Source organism: Vanellus vanellus, assembly GCF_965231255.1.
Source record: "Vanellus vanellus genome assembly, chromosome: 4".
Classification (NCBI taxonomy): Eukaryota; Metazoa; Chordata; class Aves; order Charadriiformes; family Charadriidae; genus Vanellus; species Vanellus vanellus.
In genome coordinates this window covers 47501291-47518292 of record NC_138909.1, presented here as the reverse complement: position 1 = coordinate 47518292, position 17002 = coordinate 47501291, and the positions used below count along the sequence as shown (strand labels likewise).

Genomic DNA, 17002 nt, shown 5'->3' with positions numbered 1-17002 from the left:
ACCCAGAGGATTTTGTCAGATAAGAACCCCTTCACTACAATAAAACTTTTTGCACATACAGAAATGTATGTAGGTTGAGATCATAATACATCTTAACTTACTACTCCTCTAAGTACTTCAAAATTCTTACTGAGTATCATTTTAATTATGGGATGTTTTAATTTCAGGGTGTGAATGCCTTATGTGAATTTAGTTTAAATTAATTCTAGAATATTATTTATACTATAAGTGCTGTCAGAAATAGTCTTAAAGTCTATACTGGCAGTTAATTTAAGACAATTTCTTTTTATTGATAAGCCTGCATATAAATGAAATACACCCAAAGTCTTTAGTCTGCCATTAAAACACAAAACTTGAACCATTCACATAATTCTTCTCTGATCTCCTTCCAATTCGTCAACATCTTTTTTGAGAATAAGGAATCCTTCCAATAATCATCTCACTACTACTACGTTATAGCAATAATACAGCCTCACTAAATTTACTTTATACCCACCAGCTGATCCACTTAAGGATCATATTAACTTTTGCTACTATGAGCTCACATTCATTTGGATACCATAACAGCTATTTTGAAGTTGCTGCTTAACAAACCATACCAACTCCCTGCTCATACAGTATGTGACTGACATTATTTACTTTTAATATATTTGATTCTCATTTGGTGATATTAAAAACTTTTCTTTCAAGTTAACCCTCTGTTAAAGCACTCAGTTATGTGATAAAAATATCCTAGACTTAGAACTACATCCATAAGTCTGTGGGACCTGACAAGATGCATCCCAGAATCCTGAGGGAATTGGCTGATGACGTTGCCAAGCCACTCTCCATGAAATTTCAAAAGTCATGGCAGTCAGGTGAAGTCCCCAGTGACTGGAAAAAGGGAAACACTGCACCCATTTTTAAAAAGGGTAGAAAGGAGGACCCTGGGAACTACCAACCTGTCAGCCACACCTCTGTGCTGATCATGGAACAGATCCTCCTAGAAGTTATGCTAAGGTACATGGAGGACAGGGAGGTGATTCGAGACAGCCAGCATGGCTTCACCAAGGACAAGTTCTGCATAACCAACCTAGTGGCGTTCTATGATGGAGAGACCACATCAACGGACAAGGGAAGAGTTACAGATGTTGTCTATCTGGACTGCTGCAAGGCCTTTGACACAGTCCCTCACAATATCCTTCTCACTAAGTTGGAGACGTATGGACTTGATGGGTGGGATGTTTGGTGGGTGAGGAATTGGTTGAATGGTCGCATCCTGAGTGTAGTGGTCAACAGCTCAACGTCCAGATGGAGATCGATGACAAGCAGTGTCCCTCAGGGCTCTGTACTGGGACCAGTACTGTTCAATATCTTCATCAATGACTAACAGTGGGATTGAGTGCACCCGCAGCAAGTTTGCAGATGACACTAAGCTGAGTGGTGTGGTCAACATGCCTGAGGGACAGGATGGTATCCAAAGGGACCTGGACAAACTCGAGAAGTGGGCCTGCGTGAACCTCATGAGGTTCAACAAGGCTAAGTGCAGAGTCCTGCACAGGGGTCAGGTCAACTTGCAATATCAATACAGATGAAGTGATTGAAAGCAGCCCTGCAGAGAAGGACTTGGGGGTACTGGTGGATGAAAAGTTGGACATGGGATGACAGTGTCCACTTGCAGCCCAGAAAATCAACCACACCCCGGGCTGTATTAAAAGAAGCGTGGCCAGCAGGTCGAGGGAGGTGATTCTGCCCCTCTACTCTGCCCTGGTGAGAACCCAACTGGAGTGCTGCGTCCAGCTCTGGGATCCCTAGCACAGCAAAGACACAGACATGTTGGAGCAGGTCCAGAGAAGGGCCATAAAAATGATCAGAGAGATGGAACACTTCTCCTATGAAGAGAGGCTGAGAGAGTTGGGGTTGTTAAACCTGGAGAACAGAAGGCTCCGGGGAGATCTTATTGTAGCCTTTCAGTACTTAAAGGGGACTTATAGGAAAGATGGTGGCAAACTTTTTAGCAGGGCCTGTTGCGATAGGACAAGGGGTAATGGCTTCAAACTAAAAGAGGGTAGATTTAGACTAGATAGAAGAAATAAATTCTTTACTCTGAGGGTGGTGAGACACTGGAACAGGTAGTCCAGAAAAGTTGTGGATGCCCCATCCCTGGAAGTGTTCAAGGCCAGGTTGGATGGGACTTTGAGCAACCTGGTCTAGTGGAAAGTGTCCCTGACCATGGCAGGGGGGTTAGACTAGGGGGCCTTTAAATCACTCTTCCAACCCAAACTATTCCATGACTCTATAATAATTTATATAACAGTAATAGCTCATATTAGCAGCTATATCAGCTGAGATAATTTTGAAGTCTTTTCTTTTAACCACTGGGAAAAAAATATGTCAAACACTTTTAGTAAATGTAAGTTCATGATACCAACAAGAATTTGTTTATCAGCCAAAATAAAAATCCATTACTTCTTTTGTAATAAGGCCACAGGCTATTAACTATGCAATCATCTCTTAAAACATAAGCTGATACACCTATCCTGTTTTAATTAGCATTTTTGACATAAAAGAAAAAGACTGTAATTTGCTAATACATTTGTTGACTGTGAGAATTTTTAGAAGGGGCAGGGATCTCACAAGATATTCTGAAAAAAAAAAACAAAACAAAACAAAAAACATATAACTGCTTTTCAAGCAAACTGAAAAGAACCAACTAAAAATGCAACCAAAGCCAATTTTCCCTCAAAACCTTTAGATTTTCATCTTCCACAGCAATGACCCCGATTAAATCAACAGGATTGCTAAGAACCTGCTGAGTTGTATGTTTGAGGACAGAAAAAGGCTCAGCTCTGTTTCACTGCATCTTGCTATACATCTTCAAGGACACAAGGAGAATAAAGATTTTACAATAATTATTCATATTAGTTTGACCTTCTTGCTTTGAGTTTGGAAATCCCAGGCAAGAACACCATTTTCTGAGAATTCTTGCATGAAAAATTTGCAAGAAAACTGTATGCAAGAAAAGAATATGGTTAGGAAAATGGCTAGAAAAGTTTGTAAACTCCAGGCTGTACTATTTCAGTAGACAGAATGAGGACAGTATCAGGGAATTTCCCAGGATTCATCCAGCTCCCCCCTGCGCCAGTCTCTCCGCTGCAATTCATTCATTCTTGGAATGGAACCACAAGTGGAAATACCAGCAAAACTTCATTTACTCAGTGTTTACTCTAGCTTGATATTCAGCTATACTCAGTCTTTTGTTGTTGTTTACATACAATATTTTTTTTCAGACAAGACACTAGCCCCATTATGATTATACACTAATCAGTCCTGATGGGGGAAACTTTTCAGCAGTCCTCTCTCTCCTGAAGTTAGAACTCAAAGTTCTCTGCAAGGACGACTGGTATCCCTGCTAGCTAAGCAGTGAGGTTTGGGGTTGGGGGGTTATATTAATGTGCACACCCTCTATATAAAGCTCTATTTCTACATGTATGTATGTATGTATGTGTGTGTCTTCTTTTCATCAGACATATATTTATCCCCTTTCTCTTCTCTTGGTTTGACTTGATGAGAAGATGTCAGAAGCCTGGACCCAAAGAGGGTCCACTTCAAGAATCTTAATTTGCGAGAAGAGGTCAGCTCTGTAGGTGGGAAAGAGCACCTATTTTCTGCTGGTATAGAAGGCCAGTGCTCACGGCCTTCTGTCAAGGCCATGACACAACCTACACGACTGCATCAAGTCAGATAGTTTATTTATTCACTGTATTTGCAAAGACATCTAGCAAATTCCTTCTCAGAACTTACTCATTGCACTTGGATATATTCATGCCAAACTGGGACACGGTCAACGTGCTTCAGAAGGTTACTACCTCTCAGACTGAAGAGTCAAAGCACTAAACGTTCTTTTTAAGTTAAACTATGATGCAAATGGTTTCGTCCATACCACGTAAAGTCAAAACCACTTTCTGGTAAACTTGAACCACTAATAATTTGCTAATGATGAATAAGATAAAGAGTTTATCAATGGAAAGAAAATCCAGCATTTAATACAAAGAATTACACAGTAGAGTAGGTTCATTTTTGCCACAAGCTTTTTCAGTTACCATTTACTGAAAACCTATGACAGTCCCAGCACAACTTGCATTTCCCACAACGATACACAGAATCACAGGATTATTTAGGTTGGAAAATACCTTTCAGATCATTGAGTCCACTAACAAACTTTCTCACCATCTCTCCACATCAGCTTGTATGGCAGAAGAGAAGTAGCCATTGTGTTTTGGTGCTTTGAGTTTAAGCACCATTATTCCATAAAAACATGAGAGTAATGAATGAGATCTAAAGCCCTCCGAGTCTCCATTCTCCCCCCAGCAAATGCATAAACTCAGAAGTACAAATACATACATGAAACATCTTTAAACAGGGAATAAAATCACTGGAATGCAAACATAGACTGACAAGGTCCTGACCTTACAGGATACTACATCCTATAAATAGTCTACAGTTTTCCAGCAAGGGAGAATAAAAATAGAAAAGATAAAATTTAGTTAAAGGTTCTCTCAACCAGCACAAAAAAATCTCCATACTGAGAAAATCCCAACTAGAGTTTACAGAAGGGCACAGATGTTACTGAATCCAGTGGCAAAGAAGAAACAGGGATTGCCAGAATGCTGCAGAGGCTCCTGCAGAATCTAAGGGATAAAAAAGACTACCCTGATGTAAATAAGCACCTGCTAGTTTCCAGTTCAGAGATTATTTTAAGTGATAAGTAGCATAATGTTGGAGAAAGTAAAGTGGATTGTGTTCCTATTCAACAAAATAACTTCATAAATAATGTTTAAAGTTCAGGTTTGGGTAGAAAAGAAAAATTCCAAATACGTTTTCTGATAGGATGGGGCTTTGACTCCTTGATACAAATGGCCATCACCTAATTAGCCCATGCCAGAAATGATTGATGCACAGTCCAACCTCCTGCACTCCCAGAAACGCCACAGATCTGGGAGTGTTCAGATAGAAACAGAGCTTAAACAGAAACTAAACTCACAATTGTGAAAATAGTCCTGTTGAAGTAAAAAAAAAAAAAAAATAATATTGACATTATTGTACAGCTGAATTAAGCTCGAACGACCGAACAATATGGCTTTATAATTCATTTTCCCCTAGGTCTGTCTTGAAGATGACTTCAGCTGAATCCAGTTATCAAATAGAGAAACTGCTCAAAAATTCCGCACAATTACTAACACAAATGGAAGTGTATCAGCCATACAGTGCTTCATTACCTGTTACTGGTTTTCTCAAAATTGTTTAAAACATGCATACACATTCACAAACCCTCCAAAAGGAACTCGTGTGTGTATATGCGTAGGTGTGGTTCAGACGTAGCTCCTTGACAATAATCATCAATAATATATTTCCTGTGGACATTAGTTAGCACACCAGATTTAGGATTCAAATGCAATAAAAACAAGGTTCACTGAATATAAACAATGTCTGATTAACTGGAATGGTTGGGAATATATTTATATTTCTCATAGCAACAAAGAAGCCAGTCCATTTTCCAAATATACTGCACAAGGGATTAGATTAGGCACAAGTTCTTTGAGAAGAAATCATGCAGTATAATATCAGCCATAATTATTATGATTTTCTAAATAAATTGTACTGATTAAAACTAGTGGGAATTTTATCTAATTACTTGCTTATTTTACAGATATAGCTTACTTAATTTTACTGAGTGATACTATATACAAAAAAATGCAAAATCGTTAATCAATGATTTTTGTCTGCCTTACAACATACTATTATTTCATTCTAAGCTACTATAATGGGCATCTTAAATTTACTAGGGGAAAAAACGAACGTGCACTGCAATTCAGAATTGTCTCTTCACAGCAACTCCAGAAGGACAAAAATATGTCACACTGAAGCAAAACATAATCAGTCATGAAAAATCTGCAACGGGAACACTCAGTATTATGTGTTATTGTTACAATTCTGAAAAAATACATAATAGTCCAAAAATCCTAAAAAGCACAACTGCTGCACCGCTCTGGTAATAAAGGCACATCTGTAAAACAGTCACTCTGCTATTTAAAATACCTAGGAAAAAGTACCAAAAAGAAAAGCAGGTTGACACTAGAAAAATCAAAATCTCATCAAAAGAGCAAATCTTATCTTCAAAAATTATACACAGCTCCTTCATCTTTTCATCCATGTGTTCACGCATGAGTATTTTAAGTGTTTCAAAAAAAAAAAAATAATACTTGAATTGCCGGTTTATGGTCAGTTGGTTTTGGTGTTTTCTTTCTCTCCTTAACATATATAACTTGCATTCATATTTGTATTTAATTATTATGCAAAACCATGAGAAACCAAAAAAATATCCCGTTGAGTCCTTATGGGCAACCTCCACAAGCACTATTTTCCAGCTACACATAAAATATCAGGTAAAGCCAGTTAAGTCCTTCATAAATGTAATTCTTTTTTCTTATGAAAACTATCCACAGTCTGACAAATAAAATTGTAATTCATTTTGGTTACTATGCATGAAGGTGAGAATAAGAGGCAGTATTCCTTGAGGATATATTTTGGTTAGCATTTCCTTATAAAAATTTCATAGAACTAAAAATTTTAAGATTTATAGCAAAAAAAGGTTAACTGTTACAAACTCTCAGAAAACAAAACTAGCAATAAATACAATTACCTTCTACTTTTGGCTAATTGTGACATTGAAGCCAGCGAAAAGAAATATATTTCAATTATTAAATTCAGTATTGTTGAGAACAGAAATTCTAATAAATTTTTCAATCACCCATTTCTAACAAAATCTCGATAAAAGTAATGTGAGAAAAGCCATGTGGCAGGGCATATCTGTTACACTTTAAACACGACAACAAGCACTGGGAAAACAGGTACCGCAGCAAGCTCCAATGGTGTTACATCTCTGACAGCCAGAGAAAGTTTTCATTAGTTTGGTAGTTCAGGGCTTCCTAGAATAAATGCAATTCTGTCATTTCTAATGTGCTCTCATGATCGGTTAATGGATTATTTTTTATATTTTTTTTTTGCCTCCAGCTCAGACAACCTTCCTGTCTTATAATTTCTTCTAAATCAATTCATAGGTTATCCATATTTTCTCATCTGGAATACTAATGAGCTTGCCTAAATTCAGTTTTAATGCATCATTCTCCTGACTCACTGAGGTGTTCTTTTTCAAATCCACATCCTGTTTCTAGATTACTCCCCAAAATTTCAGTAGGAATCAGAGGATGTACCACCATTTGAAAATCTGTCACTCGTGCCTATATATATGCTGACTTCAGAACCTAAATCTCACACATACATACACACACACACACACATAAAAGGCTTGATAAGCATTTTTGGAGCCCAAAGACTTGTGTATAACCGTTTCTGGTTTTCCAAGCATTCTCCAAAATAATACACAGCTTGGAGAACAAGAGGATCCTCTAAATATTCAAGTGTGAACGCCAAAATAAAACTGACTGTACAGGACCTCAGGATGCCATCTACTTCAAAGTCCCAGTCAAAACAGAGCTGCCTTCAAAGTCAGATCAGGTTGCTCAGAACTTGTGCAGCACAGTTCTGTTGCATTTTGTGGCCATTGAATCTCTCTTTTCTATCCATTGACCTGTTTTTTTATGACTTATGGAAGAACATCACATCCCTACGATTTCTTATTTAAGCAGTTCTTCTAAATCTACAGTGGACTTCAGAGTTCAAACTGAACCGGGATTAAATATTTATGTATTTATTTACTTGCCAAGATAAACTTTCAAATGAAATGTTCTCTTTAGAAAGGAAAGTGCTTTGAAACTTTTTAAGGAGATCCAAACACTTTGCATGTGGAATGTGCACATGGTATCTTGTGGAGGTTGTCATTGCATAGGTAGATTGCAATCTAAGCCCAAACAGAGGTAAATGAGATACTATTCTTGACTTGGCCAGGCTGTATATGCAATCTTAAGCAGAAAAAAGAAAAGCCTTTAAACGGCCATGATCGTTAACTTATCTGAGAAAAACAGAAAGAGCAGCTGAATAACTTAAGGTAAAAAAATGCAAAAGATAAACACAATCTAAAGGTAGCACATTTCTCATCACTTGAAGTGTTCGTGATTATGTTTGTGTGGCTCACAAAAACATGCTTTAGTCAAATATACTTTCCTAGATCCAAAGTAGAGGAAAATAAGTAAAACTACTTATTTCTCTAATACGAGAAATTAAATTATGCATTCAGAAAGTTTTTATAGGTCCGTAGTATCTAGAAACCTATGACATGAAGAAATCAGGACGGAAATATTCATAGAAGTTGATTAAAACAATAGCCCAACACTTCTCTATGCCCTCTGGACTGCACTTCATTTTCTCTAGTCTTCTGGACGTACTGCTAAAATAGAAATACATTGTAAATCATCAAAATACACAGGTAAGGATCTTGGGCATCTTTGTTTCCACTACTGAATAAATCCATGTCCTATAGTTCAACTGGTAATTTCTTTATTTCCATTTGTTGAGGCCTGCTTGCAAACGTAAACGTAGCTAAACCAGAAGTTAACCAAAGTGACTTGAGAAACTACAAAGCTACAATGGCACTTTCACTTCTTGGCTGATGCATTCTCTTTTCTGGGCAAGGTGTTGGAAAATAAAACAAAGTGAAAGGAAAACAGGAAATTCACTCATAGAAGACTCAGTCTTGCGCTTTTCACGGCAGATCTGGTTCACAGCAGCTTCACTTCCTATGCCAACCCCAGGATCAGACCAACAGAGAGATCATAACCTAATTTTCGGTTGGTATCACAATGAATTTGAGACTTTAGTCCGTCTTCCATATCAACAATAAAATTATCAATGTGTATAATGAAAGTTAATTACCATGTTATTAACAGCTATGGGAAATGAAACATACATCTCTTTGCCTTTGTGTCTTAAAAGTTGTGTACATTGTTAGAGACTTTAACGTCCAGAATAATTTGTAGAAAGAGAACTTTTTTTTTTTTTTTTTCCAAAAACAAAGAAAGAATAGGTGTAATGTGTCTGGAAATTGATTCACTGTAAGGAGCATAGGAACCATAGGCAGACATCATTTGGGGGGAATTAAAGAAGTAGTGATTTATATTTTATCTCTGTTTTATTCTGAAAACAACATCACCAAGTCTGGTATGACACTCAAAAGATTAAGCCTACATTTCTATCCAGCAGATCAATCTCAAGATCCACAATATCTATGAGAAAATTTTTAGTAACAGGTGGATGGACAGATGGGGTTAGCTGGCATTCATTTTTAATATAATGAGCATTCCTAGAAGAAAAATGACTTGTGTGTGTATTTTAAATACTGGATCTACCCATCTTGAAGCTTACTAGAATAAAATTATGTAACCAGCTTCCCATTATTAATGGCAACTCAGGAACAAAAAGGCATCAGGCAATAAACTTGGCAAATTGCACTGATGGTAACAGAAGTTTGATGTCTACTGCCATATTTGTCTGGACCGCACAGCTCCTGCCCCTGTCCATGCACTCACAGCATACGGAAATTTGTACAGGCACAGGAAACGTGACATGCATAGATATACAAAGATTTTCTCTTACAATAAAGAAACTGGTTCACTTGAGCAAAAGCTGGGTGCCACTAATAGATCTATTACACGCGTTACCTAGCATCACTTTCACCTACCTTTTTTTAGGCCACTGGACAAATGTTTTAGCTGCTCTTGACAAATTTTACTCAGTTGAAAGGTAAATGGTTGAGCGTACACTCTTAATCAATCACAGCACAAAATGAAACAGGTTTTATGAGTTTCCTTCATTTGGTTGGCTGGTTGTGTTTGTTTTTAGTGTGAACCTGTCTTCCGTAGTATAACAACAAACCAAGAGCATGTACTCAGTCAGATCCCTGCCTTAAATTGACTGTTTCATAAATTCCTAAACTCCTTTTAAAAGACAAACATAACTAAATAATTGTTGCTACTGTATCCCCACTCACGCTTTGAGAATATAAATTATTTAGAATAAGAACTTCTAAACATGTTTGAACAGAGCTTTCCACTAGAGATCACAAACAAAAACTGTTCGAGTTTTTATTATCAAAGATTATTAAGATAATTACGTAAAATGAGTAAATATAGCATCAAGCTAAAGGAAGAAGCAAAACAAATTGAAAATACTTGCCTGGGTAACAAGTGGCTCCAACAGCCTCTCTACTGTGAGAGTCCTGATTTCCAAACTTTTGGGGTCCCATTTCAAAATAATAGGTGACGTTGCAGAAGTCATACTCCCTAGAACAGACAAAATTACATAACATTCATGAACATTATTAGTGTAATATCCAAACATTGCATATAATCTATTTACAGAATAGCATATATGCTGTTTGCGTTCAGACATAAAATACTTGTCCATAACCTTGCTAGCGTTCCTCTACTCCCAAAAACTCCCAAGCACACCACGCCATACCCACTGAGTGCCTAAACAGTTATATTCAGAATTTTTTTCTCTCCTATGCCCTGCTGCTTGCTGCATACATGTTGTATTGAGGGTACACATCAAGGTTTTGGTAGGGAGGGAGCTGCAGGGTGGGCTCTGTGAGAAGAGGCTAGGGGCTGCCCCATGCTGGACACAGCACGGACCCACCACCGGACATAGCTGAGCCCATCAGAGATGCTGGTGGTACCTCTGAGAAAACACATTTGAGAAAGGACAAAACACTGCCTGGCAGTGTGCGGAGTGAGGTATAGAAAGCGTGAGAAAAATCTCATGCCAAGCCCAAGGTCAGAGAAGGAGGAAGGGGAGGACGTCCTCCAGGCACTGGGGCAGATAGTCCCCTGCAGCCCATGAAGAAGACCACGGTGAAGCATGTATTTCCTTGCAGCCCACAGAGGACCACATGGAAGCAGGCATTACTTCAGGCCATGGACGACCCAATACCACAGCAGATGGATATGTCTGGAAGGAACTGCATCCCATGGAGAACACCCACAGGAGCCAGTTTATCCTGAAGGACTGCAGCCACAGAGAGGACCCACACTGGAGCAGGGGAAAAGCGTGAGGAAGGGCAGCAGAGATGAAGCATTATGAACTGACTGCAACCCCCATTCCCCGTTGCCCCTGCACCGCTTGGGGCAGGAGAGGCAAAGAAGTAGAAAAGTCAGGAGTGAAGAGTAAATTTGAGACTGGGAAAAAAGTGAGGATGGGGGAAGGTGTTTTAGATTTTGTCTTTTTTTTTTTTTTTTTGTCATGATCCAACTCTATTTTAATTAGCAATAATTTAAATTAATTTTCCCAAAGTAAAGTCTGTTTTGCCTGTGAAGGTAATTGGTAAGCGATCGCTCTGTCTTTATCTCCACTGACAAGGTTTCCATCCTATTTTCTCTCCCTGTCCTGTTGAGGATCGAGAGAGAGAGAGTGGCTTGGTGGGCACCTGGCAGCCAGCAAAGGTCAGCCCACCAACACATGGAATTCAACAAATTCAACAAGCCTGCTCAATTTTTTGAGTAAAATTTCCCAACAGTATTCAGGGTTTCTTAATTTCGCATCAAAAATGGCAGTACTCATTTAAAAACAAAAAGGATTCTACAGACCATCTTAGACTTAAAAGCTTAAGCAAGGCCTAAAACAAAGGCAACAACAAGTTGCTGTCATTTTATTTGCCAATTCAGGTTTTCATGAAATCTTCAGGACACCTGATTTTAGTTTTGAAATTCCAAATACAGAAAAATCCAGCTGTCAGGTTGTAAGAGACATTCCAGCTCTATAAGGTGCATTGTAAGTGATGTCAGTATTTGGTGACAAGCAATGCCACATGTAAACTAGCTTGTCCATAAAAAAAAAAAAAAAGGACAGAAAAATTTGATGAAAAAAAATGTTCATTTTAAATAATTCCGTTTTAAATGTTTCCTTATATTTTAAAATTAAAATAAAAATTAGAAGTCCCGTATACCTAGAACACCATGAGAACTCTAAGAGGGAAAGACAAACCGGTAATATCATATTGTACACTGCGTAACAGAGATCCAAATCAAGCACTCTGTATATAATATCCCAAATGCTTAAAATTGTTTTCTCCAGAAAACTGTTTAACTGACAAGCTAATTTGAATAATACAGAAAAAAAAATAAAATCAAAAAGCATACAAAAAAAACCCACAAACACAGTTCTATGAACAAAATCAAAAGAAGTTCAGGTATGGCTCCTAGAATAACAGCCCACTTCATAAAGCTTAATTCAATAAGGTACGTATTCAGTACTTCGCAACATTATCTAGTATGTACAAAAATAGGTTCTACTGCTTTATTCAGGAGGCTATCTTGATTAATTACTATCACCCAAAAATAACACGCTAGTGAATCCGTGCAAAATTTATTCACAGTCTACAAAAGATTTCCATTGTATTACTAGCAGACAACTTAAAATACTTGTTCAAAGAGAGATGTATCAGAACTCCCTAATCAATGCATTTAAAAATTGTATATAAAACCAGCCCTCAGTCATGCCTGACAAACCTGGTCTCCTTCTATGATAAGGTGACCCGCTTAGTGGATGAGGGAAAAGCTGTGGATGTTATCTACCTGGATATTAGCAAAGCTTTTGACACCATTTCCCACAGCATTCTCCTGGAGAAACCGGCTGCTCATGGCCTGGACAGGTGTACTCTTCGCTGGGTAAAAAACTGGCTGGATGGCCGTGTCCAGAGAGTGGCGGTGAATGGAGTTAAATCCAGTTGGTGTCCGGTCACAAGCGGTGTCCCCCAGGGCTCAGTGCTGGGGCCGGTTCTGTTTAATATCTTTATCAATGACCTGGACGAGGGCATCAAATGCACCCTCAGTATGTTCGCAGATGACACTAAGCTAGGCGGGCGTGTTGACCTGCTTGAGGGCAGGATGGCTCTGCAGAGGGATCTGGACAGGCTGGACCAATGGGCCAAGGCCAATGGTGTGAGGTTCAACAAGGCCAAGTGTCGGGTCCTGCACATGGGTCACAACAACCCCATGCGGCGCTATGGGCTTGGGGCGGAGTGGCTCAAAAGCTGCCCAGCAGAAAAGGACCTGGGGGTGTTGGTCGACAGCCGGCTGAATATGAGCCAGCAGTGTGCCCAGGTGGCCAAGAAGGCCAATGGCATCCTGGCCTGTATCAGGAATAGTGTGGTGAGCAGGACTAGGGAAGAGATTGTCCCCCTGTACTCAGCACTGGTGAGACCCCACCTCGAGTACTGTGTTTGGTTTTGGGCCCCTCACTACAAGAGGGACATTGAGGTGTTGGAGCGTGTACAGGGAAGGGCAACAAAGCAGGTGAAGGGTCTGGAGAACAAGGCTTATGAGGAGCAGCTGAGGGAACTGGGGTTGTTTAGCCTGGAGAAAAGGAGGCTGAGGGGAGACCTTAACACTCTCTACAACTACCTGAAAGGAGGTTGTAGAGAGGTGGGGGCTGACCTCTTCTCCCAGGTGACAAGTGATAGGACAAGGAAATGGGTTCAAGTTATGTCAGACGAGGTTTAGATTGGAAATTAAGAAATTTTTTTTTCACTGAAAGGGTTATTAAACATTGGAATAGGCTGCCCAGGGAGGTGGTGGATTCACCATCCCTGGAGGTGTTTAAAAAAAGGGTAGATGTGGTACTTAGGGACATGGTTTAGAAGTGGTTTTTGTCAGGGTAGGTTAATGGTTGGACTTGATGATCTTAAAGGTCCCTTCCAACCTCAGCAATTCTATGATTCAGTCTCCTCTCATTTGCAAACATGATAGCAGAATTATCTGATAACATCTAGTGAGTGCTAAAATTGCTATTATTCAGTTTCAACACTTCCACAAAAAATCATTAGATTTCCTATTTTACAATGCTGAAAACACCCATACATGTGATTAAAGGAAACTATGAGACAGTTCCTAGTTGCTGCAAACATGGTTAACGTGGGAGCTATTTTCATTTTTCCAACATACAATGTTCGATTGTCTTTCAGAACCTGTTTCTTTTTTATATAAAGATGGCTACTACTCCAGTTGGCCTCTGTATTCAAAAGTAAGTTTAAGTAGACAATTATTCTGGTCAGTAATGAGTTATGATACTTTTAAATGTGTCAAATACAGTTTCTTTCTTTTTAATAAGCATATTTTTCCTCACTAACTACTAACATGAGTACTCAAACATACACCTCTCATTATACAAAAATATATTCAAAGCTGTAACATATTCCAAAGCCTATAAAAGCAAATTAATTTCAGTGGGTGGCAGTCGTACAGGTGACACAAAAGATAACCTGGATGATCGGTGGTTTCAATCAGAATACTGCCTCAGTTTCAATCTTTACGAAGAAAAAGAAAAATATCCTTCAGTAGTCCATAGGAAAGGCTGAGCAATACTTTCAACTATAAAAAGGATACATGCAAGAAAAAGTGTTATTAAAAACCTATAAGAAAGTTTTTCATTTGCAGTAAATTCTACCCCGTAAAAGCAAATAAGCAAAATTAAAACGCCAGATTAGTGCATTTTCTTCAACATTTTTACAGCTGCTGTCACAACAGCAATTTTAAATGACAAAAGACTAAAAAAAAAGTTACCTGCCCAAGTGTATGTATGTGAAAAGACGGAATATTTCTTCCTTGCTATTTCTACAGCAAACTTCCCAGACTGAACAGGTGAACAGGAATTGCTCAGTTGGATAAAGGAAAGGATACTAACCACATCTTATGACTATTTGACCAAATATTCCCCAAACAATTAGCTTGAAGTGCTTCACTGAAAACAAATTGCTTCATAACTTACACCGGGCTTGGGGTTTTGCAATGCCTGTGAGGAAGATAACCTGTGTGAGCAGAGGATAACGGCATCCCATGACATTTTTCATATAAACATAAATTTATATTATGATAGATAGAAGCAAACAGTAGTAGCCACAAGTAAGACATGTCCTTTCCTGTTACTTTCTAGACTAGACTGATATCCACTGTCATCTCAAGTAGCTTAATTTTTTTTTGCTTTTCCTCGTAGTTCCCAACTTACTGTCATTTTTCAAATACCCAGCAAAAAACTTGTTCAACAATACACTTTCTTCAAAATGTGAAATTAGATTTCTCGTCTAAGTTCCAACCTTTGTAATTTAGAAACATGTACTGATTGTTCTTTGGGGTAAATCTCACTGAATTAAGATTCCCATGCTGCTTTTATGATCGCAGAGCTAAGAAAACTTTTTTAGCAGAAAGTTTCAGTGAAATTTATTCTCTGCTGATTCACATATATTATCAACTGGTAACGCATGATTATTAAGTCTGAATTTGAAATTTGATATTATCAAATAAGGAAAGTAAGTTAATAGCACTGTTAATAATACAGATGATTGCCGCCCTAATCCTGAAATTAGTTCCACATTTTTTCAAGAATATATTTAATGAATTCTATTGCCTAACTGTACTTTTTCTTCCTGGAACGCGTGCATCTCATGTGTTCATCCCTTGTTTTAAGCTTTTAGCTTTCCCTAAATACAGCAAAACAGAAACGTCTCTACCCAGTCCGGTTACTATTTTTCAATGTGAACATTTGTTTAGGCAATCTGTCTTCAGACCCTATTTGTAAAGAAAATAAGTATTTCCTTAATTCAACAATTCATTAGAGTGGATTCCTATATTATAGCTAAAACCTAACTGCGTCACTGAAATTCTTTATTAACATAAGTCGCCAAAAATCTAAGCCCACAAACCACTCTTATCACTAACCCTTTCAAACAACTGAATTTTGCTGTTTGGAACTTTCTAAAAAATATTCTGCATGTGAAATTACTTGTTTGTCTATCACACTATAACACAGTTTTCCTCCACAACAGTCCCGCTTTGCTCGCGACTTGCACAAATATCCATTCTGATGGTCATAAACTGCTCACAAGTGACAGTGCATCTCACGTCTATGCTGCAACTTAAATGTAACAGTAAAACTATTTTTGCTCTACATGAGCAAAAGCGACGTTTCAGAAGCAAATGGATAATTTCTCAGATATATAAGCATTTCCAGCCAAGAACAGGCCTCCAGTTCACATCTGCAATGCAGAGCACTGCAGGCATGAAAGACAGATGCTAAACAATTCATACTGAATGAAGAAAAAAAGAAAAATTCTACCCGATTCACAGCAAATCTGTAGGATTAATCTGGTGGCAATGCTAGATTGGCCATACTGGCAGTGTTCTGTACTACCAACAGTACATTGGCTACTGCAGGCAAAAATTGGTCTTCCTAAGGGAGAAAGAAAGATGTCCGGCATGGTAGAAAGACAGTAACGTGAGAGGGGGCAAAATAATAATAATTTAGCTCTCATTTCCAAATATTAAATTTGTAATAGCCTACTTACTGCTTCAAAAGGTTTATAAAGACTATTGCAAAAAGTATGCAAATTATTCTCCGGTATCAATTGCCACCTTGGCTTTCAGTCCACATGTGCAGATCAACGGGGCACTTCCACACATGCTTTGAACTGACTTACTCTTGCACAGCCGAGAGGTCAGCTCAGCCCTTTCTGCTCGTTCCTGTCCTTTGCACTTTGTAACAGTGCTATGCATTCCATCAGGAACATAACCTGGTTGAACACTAACTAAACCTACAGAAGAAAAACAAGTTTTCAGTTCCCTGCCTGACTTCGGAGCCACGTGCATGACAGCATCAGCAACAAGCAAAGCTCCTAAGACGGCAGCAGAGGTGAAGGGGAGGACAGGAGTGCCTCTTCAGCAGCAGCATGGACACAAACTGGCTTAAGATGACTGAGAAACTGAACGACAGACGGTCTGTGCTTTCTTGCTTTGCATCCTTCGAGTGAGAACCATGTCAAAACAAACACCTCTCCACACAGAGCCAGGCTTGTGCGAAGAATATGGAATTCCTTACAGCAGGAATACACAATCTCTTGAGACAGATACAGAAAAATTCTGACTGACTTCACAGACGCATTTATGTGTTTCTCTGGGAGCTAGACACCTAAATACTTGAATGGTTACATCCTTGAGTATGCCTCCAGAGTACAACAGCC

General features: G+C 38.6%; 1 protein-coding gene across 3 annotated transcripts in view; it reads right to left on the bottom strand.

Moving 5' to 3' along the window:
* Positions 1 to 10272, bottom strand: part of CTNNA2 (catenin alpha 2) — a gene marked incomplete at its 5' end in the record, with an annotated part of 461863 nt that extends 451591 nt beyond the window's left edge. For all 3 annotated transcript variants that reach the window (XM_082482395.1, XM_082482396.1, XM_082482397.1), the window contains one exon: positions 10171 to 10272. In XM_082482395.1, the coding sequence (XP_082338521.1) occupies positions 10171 to 10272 (102 nt within the window). The remainder of the gene's footprint in view (positions 1 to 10170) is intronic.
* Between the last annotated feature and the right edge of the window lie 6730 nt (positions 10273 to 17002).